Genomic DNA, 21,137 nt, shown 5'->3' with positions numbered 1-21,137 from the left:
TCGTGTTTTGTGTTTATGATGTCTTAAATTGTATAAACTGTGACGTCTACAGTGTCCTCCCAAAATATAAATTATATGTATCTTTTTAAAATACTTTCTCCTTAAAATAAGAAAAATTTTAATTAATCGTCAGAAAAACTGGCAATACGTCCATAAGAGGAATGTAATAATAATAATAATAATAATAATTTCCTTGTATTGTCATTCTGTGTAACAATGTACACAGAACGAAATGTCGATTGCACCTGACCCGTTGTAGCGAGCCGATGCAGCCGCAGCCAACAGAGGTAGGCACTACATGAACGAAAAAGGTCAATTCCTGTCCACCATTTCCTCCCCATTTAATTCCAACTAGACTGCACAGTAAATGTGTGTAAAGATGTCCAGAAATTTGACACATTTCTGATTCATTTTTGAGGATACATTGGCAGAGCACATCTATGATAAACGTGAAAAGTATAAAGAAAATACGAAACGAGGAAACAAAGCCATCTTACTCTACCATCCTATCCCTCCTTTCAACGATGGTTCTTGCTAGAGTCTGTGTGGCTCATATTAATGGGACATCCCTTGTTTGTAAACGTGCCAAGTTGTGTGCACCACTGCGGGCTGTCTATTATAAGCAGGCCTTTGGGGGCAGCGTTTCCATATGGTACCACATATGGCGCGAAGCAGCATCAATTAATGTTGTTATAATAGTGATTTTTATGAGCTTTCCTTTCACTGATGCTGTCTACTGTACTCCTCTTTGAGTCTTTTCCCAAGCACTGCAGATTATTCAAGCTCCTTTTTTCCTTTTTTTCCCAGACATTTGGCAATTTGGCTCATACATTTAAAAATGCCCACGTCTTAAGGCTCTTTCAAGCTTTCTTGTTTATTGTAACTCAAGACAACAAAGAGAGAGGAGGGGCCCAGATATAGGACCCTGTGGGACACCATGTAAGAGCGGAGGAGTATGGAACTTTTGGCAACCAAAGTTCTCACTCGGGGGCGGCAGTAACTCAGGAGGTAGAGCGATCGTTTAAGGATTAAGGGATCCCAGTTCCAATCCCGGCTTGTCCGTGTTACATGTCGAAGTGTCCTTGGGTAAGACATTGAACCCCCAATTACCCCCAATAAGCAGGTTAGCGCCTGACATGACTGCACAGATCACGGCCGCTATTGGGAAAATGTGAAGCACAATGTAAAGCGCTTTGGGAAGTCATTGACTTGAAAAGTGCTATATAAATGCAGATCATTTTATTTCATTCATTTCATTTCATTTCACTTTTGTGTGTATTTTTTTTACTGCTTTGTTATTTACGATAGAAATATAAGATTGATCAGGTTTTTGGGCACCCTTGACAATTTTCAAGATTTTCCATTAAAAATTATTGGTTGTTCGGATCAAGGTATTTCAGTTAAATGTACCATATAGCAGACCAACACAGTGATATTTGAGAAGTGAAATGAAGTTTATAGGATTAAAAGAAATTGTGCAATAATTTTTTACCCAAAATAGATAGGTGCATAGATTTGGGCACCCGAAAAAAAAGTACATTGATATTTAGTAGATTCTCATTTTGCAGAAATAATAGCGTCCAAACACTTCCTACAGCTTCCAATGAGTTTCTTCTGATTCTGATTTTGATTAAATGGATTTCTGACCGCCCTTCTTTAAAAACATCTCTGGTTCTGCCAGGTCTGTCAGTTGGCCCAGTTTAAATCACACCACAGATTTTCAACAATATTCAGGTCTAATATGGCCATCCCAGAGCATTTCACCTCTGCAGTAATACATAAGTGTTCTAGGTCTTTGTCTTGGTGAATTATCCAGCCCCAAATTCAATGTTGTCATATATTCTTGAATATTGTTTGTGCGACCTTCAACATAAACGTGATTGCCAGTATCTCCACTGGCTATAAAAGAACCACTGGCAAATTTAGTAATGGTCAAGTACAAATAACTCATTTTTCTTGTTTACAATAAGATACAATGAACAACCAATGATTTGTAAAGGAAAATCTTGAAATTGATCAGAGGGTGCCTGAACCTTTTCATATGACTGTACTTTGTGTGGTCAAATTAGGCTCTTCGTATACACATGCGTGAGTTAAAGGGAGCCATTTTTTTAAGAATTCTTGGCCATCTTAAAATTGTAATTTCTCATTACAAACACAATCAATATCTTTGTTTGCTTAAATTACTAACTTGTGAGTTCCAGCACAATCTGGCGCTGTGATCAGCACCTCTACCCTTTCTTTGTGAAAACAATTGGGTATGTACAACTATGCATAACCAGTTTACCAGCGTACAAACAAATGAAGCTCATTTAAGAAAAATAAAAAGATTGTCAAGCATCTAGCAAATAACTACAACAAAACCAAACAGATGCTAGAACGTTTTCATTGAATAAGATCTAACTGCATGTCTAAACAGGCATTCATTTTGTCCAAATACTAATTGTCTGCACCAAAACAACTTTGAAATTTTAATACAAAAGGCATCACCACTGCATACAATCTAAGATATAATTATATCTTAGATTCTATGTATACATTTTTAGGGTTTATCGTAAAACGGCCTAAAATAAAAGGATGTTTCTCTTTTAGTGCACAGAGCAATGTGTTGGTGATCTAAGTTTTGGAATCAGCACTTTCTGACAGGAAAACTTAACAAAAAAGTGCCGCTTAAAATGCTCCAAGCCACACCAGACTTTTCAACGACACCACAATTAGAGACCAGATCACTGGCGCTTGGCGGAGGCGAGGAACAGTGAGCGACTCTTTCGTTTGAGGAACACGCTCAAAGCAGGGTTTTAAAACGATTTGAAATTTCTAATCACTCTCAGGATAAAAGACGTCGCCGTGTTCTGCGCGCAGGGAGCTTCCTTTGCCATTTCTCAGCCTCTGATTCCGATTGTTTTTTTTCTCCCCGTTTCTTTTCCAGCAGGCAGACAAGCTGGCAGGCAGCGCTGTTTGAAGGTGCAGTCAGAAGCGAGTGTGGGCCTGACACTTTGTAGTAATATTTCCAGCAGCACAATCTCATTACTCTTTGACGTGGGAGATGCATGCAGGGGCGGATTGTCATTTCATGCTGTCAAAAGTTCCGTGAGGGGAAGCAGCGATGGGAATAGAACTTCAATGACCTGCATGTTTCGAGCTCATTGGGACTGAATATATCACAGTGCATAACGCACGTACAATGCAAATGACCGGATGCTTTGGAATGCTTGTTAACTTAATGTCCGAGGAATTTCTCTCATCTCGTAAAGCAGATAGCGGATCTATTTCACAGGCTGTCACAGCTGTCTGTATAAATCTTCCGGGACTAATTTACATTTTTGTTTTAGGTACCTGTATTGTTTTAGGTATCAAATCATAGTTGTATAAGGTTCAAATGAGTCTCGGGCCATAACTTGGAAGTTATAAGTGAATCTGCCCTGGGCAAGTCATTTCACCAACACCAAAAGTCAAGAACTAGGTAATGTAACACACAGACCATTCGACTTAGGCAAAACAGTAGATACGGACATTGCTGTTAGTTAGATTTTGTATTGTGTGCACCTTTGTACTGTTATGCTTCTTTCCGCCGCGTGGCGCAGTGAGAGGTCACCCAGCATCCACCCCGAAGAAGAAATCCAGCTTCTACTCCCTGGTTTGTGTGTAAACATAACAACGTGAAACTCTGACGTTTTTATTGTTTAATACCTCGTGCATCCATTCAATATGGTTGGCGTAAAGTTTAAAGAAGAGGCGAGCCGTTCCTTTTAAAACCAAAGTGGAATAAGAAAGCCTGATGCGGTTGAGAAAATGGTCAGACCGCTTTTTTTCGTCCACTTTTTACCACGGAGAAGGACTTCAGGAAGCGTATCGCCCTAAAGTAAGTTAAACCTCACTTTATTCATCTTTCTAGAGCATATTATTTCATGCAATGTTTATTTTTTAGTACAAAACAATACAGGTTATGTATACGAGCCTCAAACATACTTATATAAACATTAAATATACAAAATATAGCACTAAAGCAACTCAGGAACAAATTTAACTTAAGAATGTGAACTTGTTCATAGGTCGGGCAGCGTCTGTATTATTGTTTCTCATTGGGTCTTTAAACTGGAAAAAAAATCCTCTTACTACTACAGTTAAAATGATGTAAGTTAGAAGACACAGAGGAATGTACAAGCATTTGAACTCCAATACAACCTCCAACCTTTTCAAGTCGTCACTCATTTGGTCCCTCACTTCCGGGCTCTATTTTTCTTTTCTCGACTTCCCAAAGCCCTTTTCGTCCTTTCACAAATTGTCCTCTTTCCTATATTAGTACAGTTTCCTTGGTTTCTTGCTAGTTTGTTGGTTTCTTGCTAGTTTGTTGACGGTCTTGTCACAATCTATGCACCCCGTCACAGTGCTCTAGTCTACTCAGTGTACCGACCACCAACCTGAGCTTTAAGACTATGAATACTGCCTGATGAACTTTTATACTATCGACTTTGCTGTTTGGACTAAGTGGCTTGCCAAACCTTTAGCCTTGGTAACACTTGTTTGCCTCAAGTACTTTGCATACTGTTGCATCACTGCCTGCCTTACCATGTGATAAAAGAATCAAATACAACTATTTGACTTTCCTTATTAGTGTTTTTGCATTGTGCTTCTGCACCATCTCAAGAGAGACCTTGACACGAATACCTCTACATATGAATGTCTCTAAATACAAAAGTTTCTGGTTACGAAGTACCTGAACGGTAACATATTGCCTCGAGTTACAAAGGCGTTTCAGGATACAAAGTCAAAAATACAGTACAGTACGCACTGCTGTCGCCGATCCCAGAGTTTACAGAACGTCAACCAAAATTTTGTGTTAAACGTGCGGTTATCTAATTGTAAAATGTACTATTTTATGTTCTGATCTTTTTTACGATTAATAAAACACGGTTGAAACCCTAGCTTCAATATATCAAAATTGAAAAAAAAGAGTCATGGCAAAAAACACATCTCCGTTATCCGGTTTACCAAAATCAATAAATTGATAAAACATACAAGATTTAAATTCCAGATTCCTCATGGAAGTCAAACAAATGTCCAATATATAAAAAAAAAATCCTGGTATTGAAAACTCAGAAACACAGAAAGCCTTATTTCACATCTACCGCTGACCAAGCAGTCAAGGAGATAAACGTGCATCTTTGATTAAGTACCTACTAAATTGTTGCAGTCCATTTTTCTAATCACAAGCATCTCATCTAAAATCCAATAAAAAGTGTTCAGGTCTTAAATTTAGGACTCCAGTTAACTGAGATCTACATTATAACTGAGTTTTTAAGAAAACACACACAACTAAAGCAGAAACTGTGACTCAGGTTGCTATAAGTCCAAATTGCAATGACTCTGGCCTGTATTTCTCAACAACAAAAAATCAGATTGCACTGCATATGCAAAAGTAGAAACATAATATACAGGTACCTAAAACAATTATATTTGATAAGATTAAACAGCAATCCAAAACAATAACTAAATGGTAATCTTCCCACCGATAAAAAAACAACAACTTGTATCCCCTCAAGCTGGAATTTGCATTGAGCCCATTGAAAGCAGTTAAAGCTGTGACCTGTTAAAGAAACTGATTGAAGGGCCTGTTGCTGGGGTGACCATCCCAAAGTTCTTCCTGGGTAATTCCCAAGGTCACTGGTTTGTGCACGTCTATGTGGTGCAGATGGGTCCACTCTCATTTAAGCCCAGCAGGAGTTCTTTCATGACGCCTGCTGAATGGCCTCATTCATTTACTTCACCTCCATTGGTCACACTGAGTCTCTTTAGAGCACGAAGGACAAACTTTTCTACTTCCTGAATCTTCTACGCACCACCCACCTCGGTCATGCTAAATCTTAGTTCTCGGGTAGGACATTTCAAACAGACAGATTATCCAGAACTTTATTATTCAACTTTTTTCCCTGGAAAGTACATATACACACGTGGATCATAATATTTATTATATTGTAAGGACATATGTTGACATAAACCACTTCCAAGCTCCTTACACAAGCCAAGCTTAACCCTAACCCAACCAAAACCCACTTCAAACCTAAACTCCTAAATCCCTTTCAGAACTTATAAATCAGATCTCGATTTGTGAAAAAATAAGTCCTCACTATGTTGGTTAAACGCTCAATCTCGCCCTTGCAATATAGTGAGTGCAAAAACACATACACAAAAACTGTGTTGATTGATTTTTGTCTGTCCCTCCCGAGAGGGACAGTGAGTATTATTTGGAGCCTCCCAGTGGTAAAAAAACATTTCATTCATTTATAAAAAACAAATTTGATTTGCTGCTACAGGTGTCCATAAAATCCCAAACTTTACGAAAGGCTGGGTGAAGAGAATGAAAAGAAAAATCATGCAGTTTGGTCACTTTGAGTCTCTGTAGTTTTTATTATTCCTTGTGCTTTTAATCACTTGTTTTGAGTTGCACTACAGTATACAACAACATTTAATTGTCAAAATGTACGCTGTATCTATTTAGGGTTATTAGTGACGTTTTCTCTTTTAAATTAAAGTAGCATTTTATTTTAGTTTACAACTTTGAGCTTTGTTCATTTATCTACCTATTTGTCTAATAGGATTTCAGAAGTCTTTTTTTTTAATTCTTTGTTCTAGTATTATTCATTTATTTTCCAGCCGCTTAACTCCATTGGGGTTGCCAGGGTGCTGAACCCATCCAATCCAAGTTAACTCGGGGCAATGGGCGAGGGACACCAATCACAAGGCTGTCTTTGTATTAGTTGTTGCCAGAAGTTGATATATGGATTTTTTTTAATGGAAAGAACATGTACCATGCACTATCAAGAAATACAGAAATATTCAGAAAAAAAATATGAAGGACTTTTTCTGTAATCAAACACGGTTTTATAATCACAACATGTCAAGTGTGGTAAGCATGTGCTTATTATATAATTTTGTGATGCATTTTAATACTGTTTCGGACAACCCTTCAAATTCATCTTCGACAGTCAATGGTAGTGAATGTAGTGTAAACATTTGGAATTTTACCTCAATGTTCATCAACATTACAACATATAGCATGTCAATGTTATTCCAAATAATCTCCTTGTGTCTCAGACTAGCACAAAGGCATTAAGGAATTATTCCAGTTGAGCACAGCATCATCCGCCCCCAAGGTAGCATAACTGCAGCACTTAGCAAAGCCTTTGGGTCCTCTATATTTTCCTGGCTTTTAAGTGAGTCCCAAGTCTGAAATGGTGCAACGTGACTAATTGTCCTGGGTTGTCTTTTTCTCAGGAATGAGATCCACTTCAAAAAATGTTTTCCCCTCCCAGCGCCACTTCCTGGCTCACTATCTTTCTCTTTCCTGCAGCAGATTTACCCACACTGCTTCTCAAACTACTGAGCTGTAAAATTGAGTGGAGGCTAGGCAAGATTCAAAATGAAACCTGGCATTGTGGAAGCACTAACCTTGAGGGGGGTCACTGCTGCAGGCAGCACCTAAAAGAGAGAAACCGAATATCAGACATTTTGAAGTGAACAGAAGGTAAAGAGAAGCGTCAAAGAAAGATGGTTAAGAAAAAAAAAACGGTGGAAAGCTTTGTTTGTAAGAGAAAACTATGACTTTATCAAGACCATCGACAGTAAACAAGCACCGTACATGATACACTTTCAGGGGTGATTTCCCCATTTTATTGGACATTATAACAGGCACCTCATCTTTCCTCAGGGGGCATTCTAATGCCTGCGGGTACCACGTTGGAGATCCCTGGTCTACAGTAATCCCTCGCGGATTTTCATTGTGAATTCTGCGGCAGACTAAACACAGCAAATACTATCACTGATGTCGAGTAGGGCTGTGTGTGTGTGTGTGTGTGTGTGAGAGTGTGTTTTGAGTGGGCGTGGCTGTATGTGTGCATGACTGTGATAGGCTGATGTATGCTGTCAGTCAAACAGCAGGGCAAGCGCAATAGTCAATGTGTGCATCCAAAACAAACTGCAATGCACAGTGAAAACTTGTATTTATGTGGCTAATTACATTGAAAAGAAATTCATCAATTAAATCGGACTCTGAAAAAAGAAATGCTGATCACATTGGGTGCTCCGTAGATTGTTATTGGTTCCGGGAAGAGACTTAGGAGGCCTCGGGAGAGGAAGCAATAGCAGGCTGCAGCTCCAGCCTACTGCTGCGGCTAAGTAACAACTCTGACAAGCCACCCCTGCCGGGCCTGTATCGCACCAACGCAAGATCCATTACCCATGAATCTAAATTACCTGGGGCAATAACTTGCAGGAATCTGCTACATTCATGATTCTTGTAATTTAATCATCACAGAGACCTGGCTCAATTCGGCAATCAACAATGCTAGCGTAAAGCTAGCTGGCTGCTCTTTCATTGCTTTTTTACACTGAAAGAGGAAGCCCTCCAATTTCGTTGTACTGTTGTATGATGACAATATAGAACATTAATTTGCCCGCAATTCTATTTTCTCTGTTTTTATTTGTAAATCTATTGCTATTATTGTTTTACAGTCGTATATACTATATGTTAGTGATATGAAATCAATAAATAAATAAATACATACATATTTCTACGCCGCAGGTTTTGACTGTCGTAAGACATTTTTAGAACGCAACCATCGATAAAAACTAAAGATTACTGTATTCGACTTCTATTTTGGTTAATACGTTTTTAACTTCCGGCATATTATATGTTAATATGTCGGCGTAATTTTTTGGCGTGTTTTTCATGCCCCAACCCGAGTCAACTGGGATTATTGGGTCGGTTTTGATTGGGATCCCTGTCATCCTAGAACAATGTTCCGTCACCACAGCCTAAATAAAACAAGCGGCTGTAATGAAATCGAAATTTGTCCTGACCCCCGAATATAATGCGAACAATCAATTACAAGGAATCACAGAGAGAGCTCAGGATTAGATGGGCTCAAATGGAGCATCAGTCACACACACTATCATTTGCAGGAAAATTACTTCAGTGATGAAGAATCGAGGCCCATAAATCCTTGTGGTCTCACCTTCCTTCCCCCGTCCTAGTCCCATCGGGGAGCTACTAAAAAAAAGAAAACCCTTTAAAAAATTCATAGCGCAATTTTGCTCAAATCCCTCCCAGCAAGCACAATTATGGAACTTTCATCTCAATTGATTTATGTCCCCGGCCGGGAGGGGGAGGCGCTCGCCTCACAGACAGGTCGGGACGGTAAAAAGGAAAGGGGAAAAAACAAGTGGTAAATCATTGTTTTTAAAAGCGAAGGGCTGAGGTATTTTGTCACTTTCAATGCGTGTGGATTTCATCAAGGGCAGGGGTGGGCAAATATTTGGAGTAGTGGGCCGCATTGGGTTAAAAACAATTAGGCAAGGGACCTATCCAAATTGTTTTTTATTTATGAATAAATATACATGCAGACATCTACATGTTCTATTTATTTATATTTGCTTTTAGATAGATTGTTTTCATCAAATTGGTTTAAAAACGCTTAAAATTAAAGCAAAATATATGGTATTTACGTGGTATTTTTGTAGTATTTGTGTTGTTTTATTTTCGTAGTACTTTTGTAGTATTTATGCAGTAGCAGTTTTGTATTATTTCCGTCAAATTATTGGAGTATTTCCATACTATATTATTAATGTAGTTACTGTAGTTGTATTTTTGCAGTGTTTATGTCATAATATTTTTGTAATAAAGTCGAGTCATGTTTATTTGTGACACCCTTAATCACCAAAGTCTAAAAGTACTGTACAAACTACTGACTACTATTATACCCTCCTCTGATCTAAAGCCTACAAGAGGGCAAGGCAAACTACAAAAAAAAACGCATAAGGAGAATTAAGACACCTTGAGAAGAAGCCACACATGTAGTACATGTAGTACTTTTTTGTCTTATATAAATACTACAGTCATACTTTAGTATTATTTATTTAGTGGTGTTTTTCAAGTATTTGAATATTAGTATTTATAGTATATTTTGGGGTTTAAGTAGTATTTCAACAGTATTTTTTTAATAGTGAAGTGTTGTTTTTGTATTTTTGGTTGTTTTTAGAATGAATGCAAAATAAGATATAATCCCTGTTTTTAAAGGGACAGTGTGTAATATTTAGTGACTCTTATGGTACAAAAAAAAACTTTAATCCAGTAAAAAAAGCATTAGTTTGAATCCTAGGCAAAAATACATTACACCGTTATTTTTATAAAAAATCACAGGTTGAGAAATTTGCATATCCTTCACACCGTGGAATCTCCACTTGAGTTGGTGCCATGTTTGTCCGACATCCTGCCACCACACAATGGCCTCGCCCGTACCAGACACAGTGCCATCTATTGGTCAAAGATTACACATTCGGGCTTGAAACACAAAATCGTTTCGTTTTGCAGTAAATTTGTTTTTGTTTATCTTTTTAGTATTTCTGTAGTTCTTTTTGGTTGTTGACACACAAAGGGACGATGGGGACAAATTATGCACCCCAAAAACCTTATTTCCATTTTTATTAGTAGTACATTCTTCACTATTATACTGTATTTTGACCATTTTCGTTTGTTGGGCTTGATAAAAAGCCAAAGGGGCCACATGTGGCCAGCGGGCAGTAGTTTGCCCACAACTAAACTAGGATGACGGAGTGGAATGGGAAGCAGCCCTTGCGAAGTGAAAGGAAGGGCCGGGGAGGGAGATGCTAAGCGGGATTCCATTTGATTAATAACACTAATCAAATTATACAGTGTTCCTCTGCGTCCTGAAATCTGAGGCCATAATGTCCTCTAATGGCGAGGTTCATGGAGCTAAACTTCTGAGGGAAAACACGGCGCTGACTGCTGCACGCTTTAATGAAGGCAGTAAAACATCCATTTCCACGAGCATGAAATGAAAGGAAGATTGTAGATTGTGCACCCGGTGGCTCGGCGACTGCACAAAAATGGAAAGCTGTTAACACAAAAGACAGTGTGAGGCGGAGAGAGAGTGTGGGGGTGAGAGATGAAAGTCCTTGTAAAAAAAAAAGGGAGAAAAGAGAAAAGGGCATGAATGCCAACAATAAGGGATGAGGAGCAGGAAAAAAAAATGATAAGTGAGGTACGTAGGCAAGATTGCAAGACTCACTAGGATAGCTGATTAAAGATGAAGCGGCAGACGAGACTTTACTGTCTGATCCCGTTAGTGCAAGTAAAAGCAGATGCGCCCAAGAACAAGCTTGTCTTTCTCATTTGTACATCATAAGGACACTCCACTTCCCTTTGTGTTATCCCGTCCGTCTTTGTATCCGTCCATCCGTCCATGCGTCACGCCATCCCTTTATCCCTCTCATCTATCATTTGTCATCCGATGGCCTGGGACCCGCTGCCACTATTCTTTCGCCCACCCATCGATCACAATATTCAGTCAGCAAATTCAATCCTCCCATGAATGAGGTGACATGCAACGATAGTTCTCTGATCCCGGCAAATACAAATCTGTAGGGGGAATCTTTGCCGTTTTCAGGGATTATAGCAGGTGGAGTTCCAAGTCAAGTCAAAATCTTGCAGTTCCTACATGAAAAAGGCTGTATGTAATTTGGAACTTTCTTAAACGCGCCCACCATCTCCTGGCTTAAATCATCATTGCAGCCTCAATAAACTCGTTTATGCTGCGTGTGCAAGTATGTCCATTTCTTAGATGCGCTTGAATAATTGACTCTTCTGTCACTTGTTTTGGGTTTTGGGTTGGATTTGTACTGGTTTCAAAGCGTACCACTTCCTACGTTTACTATTTTAATGCTACGCTAACATACCTGTAAACGTATATGTTTTTTTCAGTTAATTTATACGTTTTTATCTTTTCAAAATGTTAATGCAGTATAACAATTTTTTACAAGGGATTATAGTAAGTCGAATGAAAGAAGCTGCATGTCATTTGGAACTTTATTTACTCGTGATGTGTGTGCAAGTATGTGCATTTCTTAGATGCACTTGAATAATTTCTTCTTTTTTCTTGGGTTTTGGGTTGGTATTAGGAATGTATTTAAAGCAGGCCTCTTCCTACTTTCACTATTTTCATGCTACACTAACATACCTGTAAACCAATATGATTTTATGATAATTTATACGTTTTTTTTAATCTTCTCAAATTGTTTATTCAGTATAACAATTTTTACAGGGGATTATAGCAGGTGGAGTTCCAAATCAAGAGAGGCCAAGGGCCGAAATCTCCCTGTCCCCCAAATTAAAGCTTCTGTATGTAATTTGGAACTTTTTTACTTTGTCTTTTATTAGCATATTTGGTATTGGAGTAATCCAAAAGTAATTGAAAGTAATCAAGTTAAAGTAACCCTACCCAACCCTGGTTGTGGTACACTAGCTTTTTTTTTACATGGATTATCCTTGTCTTTATTGTAATTGGTCTTTCTTGCTGTGAGTAAATATTATCATCGCTTAGTAAGGGAAATTGAGATCATTAATAATGGGAGCTATTAGCAAATGTTGACAACCACGCACTAACAAATAAAAACAGAAAAACACAGAGACAAGTATGACATCGGTGTCAAGCCCACCATATTCCCTTACTGCACCTACCTAAAGTGTTCCACCCCAAAAAGCTTGACTAAAAGTAAGATAAAAGCAGATAGTCGCGGTGGAAAATTAAGCATAAAGCCTCTTTGAACTCATTTTAGCATTTTCAACGCATATTAAATAGAGAAAATATTTAACTTTATACTTTTTTAAGAATAATCTTAATCTTGGAAGATATTTTTCTAATTCTAGATGTTATTCTTTTTATTTTACTTTATTTTTAACTATTTTTGGGGGGGCGTAGAATAAGAAACTCAAAATGAAATGCAATTGTTCGATAGGAATAAAAATACTTAATCTTGATCAGGAAAAAAAATCAGTACTGTCTATGAAATAAATGTAAATGTCCTGATTGACAAATATAAAAAAAAACCGCATGTTTCGATAAACTGTTTTTTCTCAATATTTTAATCAATATATTTTATCTTTTTGATAAATGACGCTTTTTTTACTACTTATAGGAACTGAATAAAACCCCTTATACCTTTAAAAACAAGTTCTTATTCATACACTGGCAATGTAAGCCAAATTTCCCAGCAATATTAATCATGGTAAAAAATAGGTCATTAATATCGGGAAATCATCTAACATCTATGATATAAAATGAGGTTGCTCGTTTTAAGGTTGTTTTTGCAAAAATATAAATATAAATATAAATAAATATAAATAAAACATTTCCTAAAAAAAGTTACAGGCTATCATTTTGTTTGACAATGGGTTAAGACACCTTATAAATAAGACAAGATACATATATAATTTGCATTATAGTGTTTGTCCCCATAGTTTGATAAGTGACTAATGATTGATGCATAGCAAAGTAATTTTGATTACAAAAAAAGAAAGCGCATAAGTTGCAAGTGTCTCGTTATGTCGTCGCAGTTCTTACAATAACTAGTTATGCAGTCTTTTGTAATGACATTGGCAGTTATTATTTATCTCAGTTGTTTCCATTTTCAGCATGAATTATAACAATTGTCATCTTCTTACTGCTCTCAGATATTTGGTGCTGAACGTAATGATACGGCATTAAACTTTCAAGTTAAAAAAAAGAGAAGACACAAAATTATCTTCTCGACCTTGGAACACACTTCCAGAGTATGCGAAATTTGCTTAAACTTTTATGATGCCTAAATCTATTTTCACAGCTACTTTTCATCAACGTACCCTTTCAATTTTAACTCGTAATTAGCATAATGCATTTTCATTTAATTTTGATTCTTTCCCATCTGTGGAAAAACCTTGCGTAAGAATGTTCTGCTCAAATGAAGCTACTTTGACTTGATCATTTTTTTACTGTTAACAGATGGGGTTTATGGTTCTGTGAATTTTTTTTTTTGAGTAATACCGTAATCCCTTGCTTCATACTTTGCGGCCTTTGTGCATTGCGGGTATAAAATAGGAAAATCATGTGATCCCTTCTCTCTGTTCTCATATTACTGCAAGTAGGGCCTGCAGAGCACATTTTTGTAGGTCCTGGCCTTTTTACTTTGCCGCTTCTATCGGCCAAAAAGTGAACTACACTCGTGTGGCCGCAATATATTAGCTACGATGCCATATTGCTGCTAGCGAGGATGGGCAGAGTGAACTTTTGTCGCACCAGGCTAAAATGCAAAGCCTGGTTTTGGCCGTGATCCATTATCCCTAGTCAGCTTTTACTAAGGGCATATGCCGGAATTTTTCTTTTGATTTGGGCCACTTGGGTGTACTGTTGTGGCCTGACCAAAGTAAACTGCATTATTTTTTTACCCCCAATCATTTATTGCTGTGAGTGGGGGCTGAGAGAAACTTTGTGTCATTTATGTAAGGAGGCTTTTTTTCTGTTCTTTCAGCCTATGTAGACCAGCACCCGTGCAGCGGCAAACCATTATCCCCAATCCCATGTTGCTGAGACCAGCAGAAGGCATTTCTGTCCCAGCTATGATTAAATGCACGGTTGTGGCCACAATCAATTATTCCGAGTCAAGCATTGCTGAGTCAAGGGGACATCAAATCAAGTCAAGTCAAGTCATTTTCATTTGTCAAGTCAAGTCATTTTTATTTGTATAGTCCTTAATCACAAAGAGTCTCAAAGGGCTTCACAGGTTATTATTCAGACCATTTTTTCAGACTATTATTACACCAACCCCCGATCTAGATCCAACATGAGGGCTAGGAAAAACTCAAAAACCTCAACATGAGGAAAATGAAGATACCTTGAGAAGAGAACGCACATGTGGCATCCCCCTATTAGGATTACCAGACAGCAAAGGATGTTGCTATCACAAATAATACAGAGATATTGTCCAAGAAAAGTATAGGTTATTCTTATGCTATAGAGTAGAAGTGTGTTTTAAGCTTAGATTTAAACATTTCCACTGAGGTTGCAGAACGGTTCTCAGGGGGAAGAGCATTCCACAGCACCGGTGCTTGGACGGAGAATGCTCTCGAACCAGCGGAACACTTCTTGCCTCTTGGGATCACCAGAAGACTGGCGCCCTCAGAACGAAGGCTTCGGACTGGAACATAAGGGGAAATCAGTCCTTTTCTTTTGGTTTAATGCCTTAGCTGTATCTCTGTGTGGTGTGGAGGCTGCAGTGCCTCAGACTGGGGTAGTGTGAGGAGGGTGATGAGGACAGCAGAGAAAATCATCAGGACTTCTCTCTCCCCTCCATTCAGGACATTGTCCAGAAGCGCTGCCTATCACGAGCCAAGTACATCATTAGGGACCCCTCTAACCCCCATCATGGACTGTTCACTCTGCTAGCCTCTGGGAAGAGGTACTGCAGTGTGCGGTGCAGGACCACCAGGTTCTGCAACAGCTTTGTCCCCCTGGCCATGACTGTTAAATGGTCAATCACACACATAGTAAGCCTACACAGCAGCTAATCTGTACATCTGTTTGTTTTGTTTTTTTGCACTACTGGCAGTTATCTTATACCTAGCCACTCCTTTGCACATCTGTTCTCCTCTGCACTATCGTACTCCAGTGTTATTGTTATTGTATAGTGACTTGTTTACATGAATGCCCATTTTGCACATCTGGTTAGCTGCTCACCTTGCACTCTTTGCACTACTGTATAACACTATACATAGCTATAATTATTTAGTATATTATTAGTACTTCAATACTCCAACTCAATACAACATTTTATTTATATCTGTACATTCAAGGAAACTGTGCGGGTCAGATGTATCGACATTTCGTTCTGTATACACGGGTACAAGAATGACAATAAAGTATACTTGAATCTGAATCTGAATCTAAATTTAAAGCGTGCCATTGCCCTTGTCTAAAATGAATTTAAGTTTTTGAGCCATGACCTATTATCCTGAAACTAATGGTAACGAGAGCGGGTACAAAATTAGTTTGCATGGAGGCTCTTTTTACCCCGTCCTTTCCCCCTCTAATGAACAGCACCCGTGTGGCCTCGATATATTACCCTCAATCCAATATTTCTGCAAGCCGGGACCAGCAAAAATCAATTTTAAAGGAAGGTTTGCTGTCCTGGCCCGCCTAATAAGAAATGCACAGTTGCGGCCGTGATCGAATATCCTTAGTCGACTATTGCTGATAGCAAGGGCTGTTAGAGCGTATTTTTCCCGATTTGGGCCACTAAAGCGTGCCATTTTAGCTTATCTAAAATGAACTGCAGTGTTTTGGCAGCTATCCATTATCCCCAGTCTAATATGTCTGAAAACAGGGTCGAGAGTGTGAATTCGTCTATTTCATAGAGGCTGTTATTTTCACCAGTGCGGCCACAATCCATTGTCCCTTGTTGACTTTTTCGGGGGCAGGGGGCAGGCAGAGCACGCTTCAAACAGCAGGAAGGGCTACTTTGTGGATTTTCACATATTTTAGGGGGTTCTGGTCCCCATTAACCTCAATAAACGAGGATTTACAGTAATGAAGGGAAAACTTTTGTTTCCTGATTTAACATGCGTTTCCTTTCAGCATTCAAACAGCCTCTACCTGAGATATGTATACAATTCTTCTCCAGGAAACTCACACTTAGTTGGTCTACCAAGAACGTAATCAGACACAATTACACAGCTATCACATCGAAATGTAATTGAATTGAAAGCTGACACAAACTATAACTACATTACAGCTGAGACATACGGTGATGGGAGGTGTTCCTTAGGGACACGGCCTGCCGGGAGCTCATTACCGCCCAGCTTTGAATTATTGAGTGCTAAGGCAGTGACATTGATGAATAGAGGTAGGTGTCTAGCTGTAACACCTAAGCAAGTGTTTATCTCAACTTACAGAAACCCAAGATGTCTGAAGGGGGTAGAATGGGTGAGGACCTGCTGTGGCATGAATATTGCACGGGAAGAAGTTCTAATGGTTCATAATTGAAAGGGTTCAGGCCATGGTAAGTGTTTGCGAGAGTGGAATAGCTTTGCCCCCTCCTACTTTTGGAATGTATTTTGCTGAGGCAAAATACAGAGCTCCCTTGGCTGTTTCCATAGAAACAACACCACCTACATCTTCAAGCCAGTCACTGGAGATTTGGTGGCAAAATTCCTTTCTCTGGCACAGACGCATCAAGAGCACATTTTAAGGGTTGTTAAGTGTATCATTCAAGCTTTGCCAGGAGTTTAACATATTCCCTACAAGTCTACTGAATTACAAAAATGGGGGATTAATATCTATTGCCCTCAATGGCACTAAACATGTTGTAAGTTGTGGTTTATGGGACAATTTCTTTAAGATATTGTAGAAGAAGCAGCACAATAGCATGCACAACCCCAAAAGAAACTCTGCCAAGAGATTAACTTGGCATGCTTTACTATTCATCGGGTTTGATGTAAAAATTACTAAACGATTGCCTATTCTATGCTTCTGTCAAAGATCTAATCTTTAAATCAACAATTCCTTCTAACAACAGCTCTCCTGTTCGATTTCTGACCCAAAATGAGAACTCAATTATTTCAGGCAAAATGAGGACAAGGGAGCAAAAGGGAAGGAAGACGACCAAGGAGCTCCGGGACAAAGGGAATAGCAGAAAAGATAACCCCAAAGAACTGCGCCAATCAGAGGCCTGCAAAGTAACAAATAGAGCACAACAGCAACTTTGCAAAGAACTTGAGCCATTTTAGTCCAGTATGCAGTTTATACATGGCGGGTCAAACAACAGATTGGCATTTTCGTAAGGATGTTCAGGAAAAAATGACCATTAAACTTTTCTCTCTGGCGTTCCAATCGTGTGGGTAAACCACTGTATGGTTACATGTAAAGCCAGAGAAACACTCAGTTGCAACATGGTTCAATCAAGTATATAGGCGGCACTTTTTTAACTACAGTTTACAGGGTGGATGTCATACCAATATACCCCGTACTGGTGGTCAGTCGCTAAGAAATCCTTTAAACATAAGCTTATTAAACTATGCATGTTCGCTGTTGGGACTTTTTAACGAAACCCCAAAGAAAACACTAAAACAAAAAAAAAACCACCAGCAAACTGCTCAGAGTAATTAGGTGAGCGGTAGAGGTGGGTAGGTCTCTGCACAAAGTTTAAAATATACAGAGTTGCTCTCTCAAAATATTTAAGAACACTTTTCCTTTTATGATTCATAAAGGTCCTAGCCCCTGTACAAAATAATTATCAAACAGACACCTGCTCATGAAAATCTTAATCCACTCTTCATTTTGGGTTTTAATCAATGAAGAATATGTTGAAAAAATAATAATTATAATTCGAAGAGCTGAAATCAGTTAGTGTTTACCGACTATTGCAGGGGTGGCGAACAAGTTTGACACAAAGAGCCGAAATTTTTAACTGTGAGAGTCAAAGAGCCACACCAGGCACTGACTAGCATTAGACGTAACCTACGCAGATGATTGGCAGACAGTTATGTGTTCGGAGCGGCGTAAAAACAACAAATCTGCCAAATTAATTTCATATTATTCATTATTTGTTATTATTCTGATGGATTCAAGTGTGTTTTAAGAGGTGAAAAAACTAAACATGAAAGGAGGCAGAGCCACAGTATATAGAAAATATGATGAGGCAAAGAGCCGCATTCTTATTGGCCAAGAGCCGCGTGCGGCTCTAGAGCCGTGTGTTCGCCACCCCTGGACTATTGCTTTCAAAACTAAAGAAATGAAATATATGCATTGCTCCCGAGAGTTTTTGCTTTGAACTCATCCTCCAATAATCTTTTTTTCCACCAAAATGTGAGGTTACAATAATCACAAACACATTTCTAGTAAGGTTAATTCAAGTTCTTCTGAATTTAGGTTTGAAAATTGTTACTATTAACCTGTCTCTGCATTTGACTTTCTATCTGAACTAAATCAACTAACTAAACGGGTAACATTATCGAGCAAAATACGTCAAGTCGGTCAATGGTAGGTCAATGGTGTATAACGTTCTCCGCATTAGCCCAAATCAAAAACAGATCAATCATGAGCAATCTAAATCTAAAATACTGAAACTTTCCTCATTTGTGCTATATGTCCACTTCAAAATTCCAGTCAAAAATAAATAACCTTTTGGTCATGGAGTCTGTTAACAAAGACTTTTACATTCAAATTTTTCCCCTCATCTGTAACATTCATCACAGTTAAGTCAAGATCATCTACGTCCAATCGAGTTTCAGTGTGAAGATTGCTGATAATCAGCAGCAATATGAGAATACAAATGAATCAAGCACACTATTTACCACTTAAAATGAATTGATGTTTTTGTTTCTCTCTTTCATCATATCAGAATACATTTTGGATATTAGAAGTCTGGGGATAAAAATATTGTTCAAGCATTTGCCTGAAGTTTGAGGTTTTCTGATGAACAGATATAGGGACTTAAACATGGGACAGCAAACATACAACACTCCATTGCTGAAAGGCCCATTCATACTTGCAGTGCAAGAGTCTGCGTTGACCTGCTGGCGGAGTGACTCAAACGTGATTGCCAGGGACCCACGCGTTTAATTGCAATTATGCTGCAGTTTCCATCCAAATCAGGCGGTGTCGCTACGGTTAGCAATCAATTCTTCTGTTGCGTCAAGTCCTTCAGGAACTTATATTAAAGTAATAGCAAAGTAATGTCTTCCTTTTAATTAAAAACAAACATATATTTATTTTATTTATTTATTCCTACGTTTCCAATGAGACCTTTTGCAGTGAAGGTGATGTTAGTTTTCAGGTTCGAACGCATCGGTGATTTTCGCCGTTGACGAGAATGATGCTTGTTTTTGGCATAGAAGAAGGTAATTTTTTGTAAAGAAAAAGAGTACGCCTATGTTAAAAGCTTGCTTCCGGCGTGTTTGGAGCACAATGCAGTATGAACAACAAACCGCAATAATATAGGAACTCTATATTTTCACAGCCCCATAATGCAAAGTACAAGAAGAAATTCATATGATGCAGCTCCTAATGCAAAACACATTATTCCCTTCAAGTGGGCAAAACTTTGAGCGGCGTCATTAAAACTTAGCATAAAAAGTTAGGCATATAAACATGTATGGAGGAAAACCTTTTTCATATGTATCTGATTTCAGACTACTGTATACCATAAACACTGTGGAGCGGCCAATCCTGCAAGGGCATTTTATCCCTCCACTAGGTGGATTTGCATATAAAATGGTGTGCTGTAAAGTCAGGAAAATCATGGAATTTAACATCCAATGTGTCCTGCAGCAGACAACACACAGCAAAGGGCTGTGTGAGAGTGTTTGGTTAATGTGACTGTCGGTGTGTGTGACTGCGATGGCTGGTGTACGTTATCAGTCAAACAGCTGGGTGGGCGCACAAGTCCATGTGTCCACCAGACAAACTGCAAAGACCAGCAACAGCTGGTATTTTAGCGGCTTGATACAGTAAAAATAATATTCATCAATTACATCTGACTCTAATGAAAGTCAAAAGAGCGCAAATACATGATCATCAGCAGGTGCCCCTTGGACTGATATCAGGTCCGTGAAGAGAATGAGGCGATATTGGAAGAGGAATCGATAGCAGGGCTGCAGGGCTGCAGGGCTGGCCTACTGTTGCCGCTACATAACAACTGTCACAAGCCATCCCTGCTGAGCCTGTATCTCACAAATGCCAAATCCATTACTCATAAAATGGATGACCTGGAGCTAGAACTTGTGGGAAACTTACATGAGTGACACGTGTTGTGTTACCGAGCCCTGGCCTTTCCGAGCATGCAGCTAGTCGGCTGCTCTCTACATTGCTTTCTTTCACCGAGAGAAGCCCTCCAACTTTGTTGTACTGCTATATAATGATACTATAGACCATCCATTATCATGATTACGAATGTGAATCACCTGTGCCCGTTCCTTTGGCGCCAACTGCCTCGGACTGATTGGCTCTCTGTCCCTATTTAAACCCACTCCTATCTGTCCCCTTTTGTCAGTCTGTCTGTGAACCTCAGTTAACACTAGGCAAGCCTTTTTTCGACCCTGACTTCCACCTGTTTTTTGCTCCCGTCTGTGCCCCGGCTTCAACCCGATCCTGACAACGTCTACTCTCCCGTCCCGGCTTTCGACCACTGTTGTCCCCGACCACGTCTACTCCTTTTCCTGGCTTCCTGGCGACTCGCTTCCGACCACGTTTTTGCTCTCCTGTCCCGGCTACTGATCCGTTTTTCCGTTCCCGACACCGCCATCGCTCGTC

General features: G+C 39.0%; 1 protein-coding gene across 5 annotated transcripts in view; it reads right to left on the bottom strand.

Annotated features, from left to right (window-relative positions):
- Positions 1–21,137, bottom strand: part of fbrsl1 (fibrosin-like 1) — a 486,912-nt gene that overhangs the window by 167,185 nt on the left and 298,590 nt on the right. For all 5 annotated transcript variants that reach the window (XM_088335576.1, XM_088335574.1, XM_088335572.1 and 2 more), the window contains exon 5: positions 7,450–7,479. In XM_088335576.1, the coding sequence (XP_088191702.1) occupies positions 7,450–7,479 (30 nt within the window). The remainder of the gene's footprint in view (positions 1–7,449; positions 7,480–21,137) is intronic.

This window comes from Urocampus carinirostris, chromosome 5 (genome assembly GCF_059441175.1).
Source record: "Urocampus carinirostris isolate Australia breed hairy pipefish chromosome 5, RoL_Ucar_1.0, whole genome shotgun sequence".
In the NCBI taxonomy this organism is placed as follows: Eukaryota; Metazoa; Chordata; class Actinopteri; order Syngnathiformes; family Syngnathidae; genus Urocampus; species Urocampus carinirostris.
Note: the sequence above shows the minus strand (reverse complement) of the source record. Positions and strands in the feature narration are given on the sequence as shown.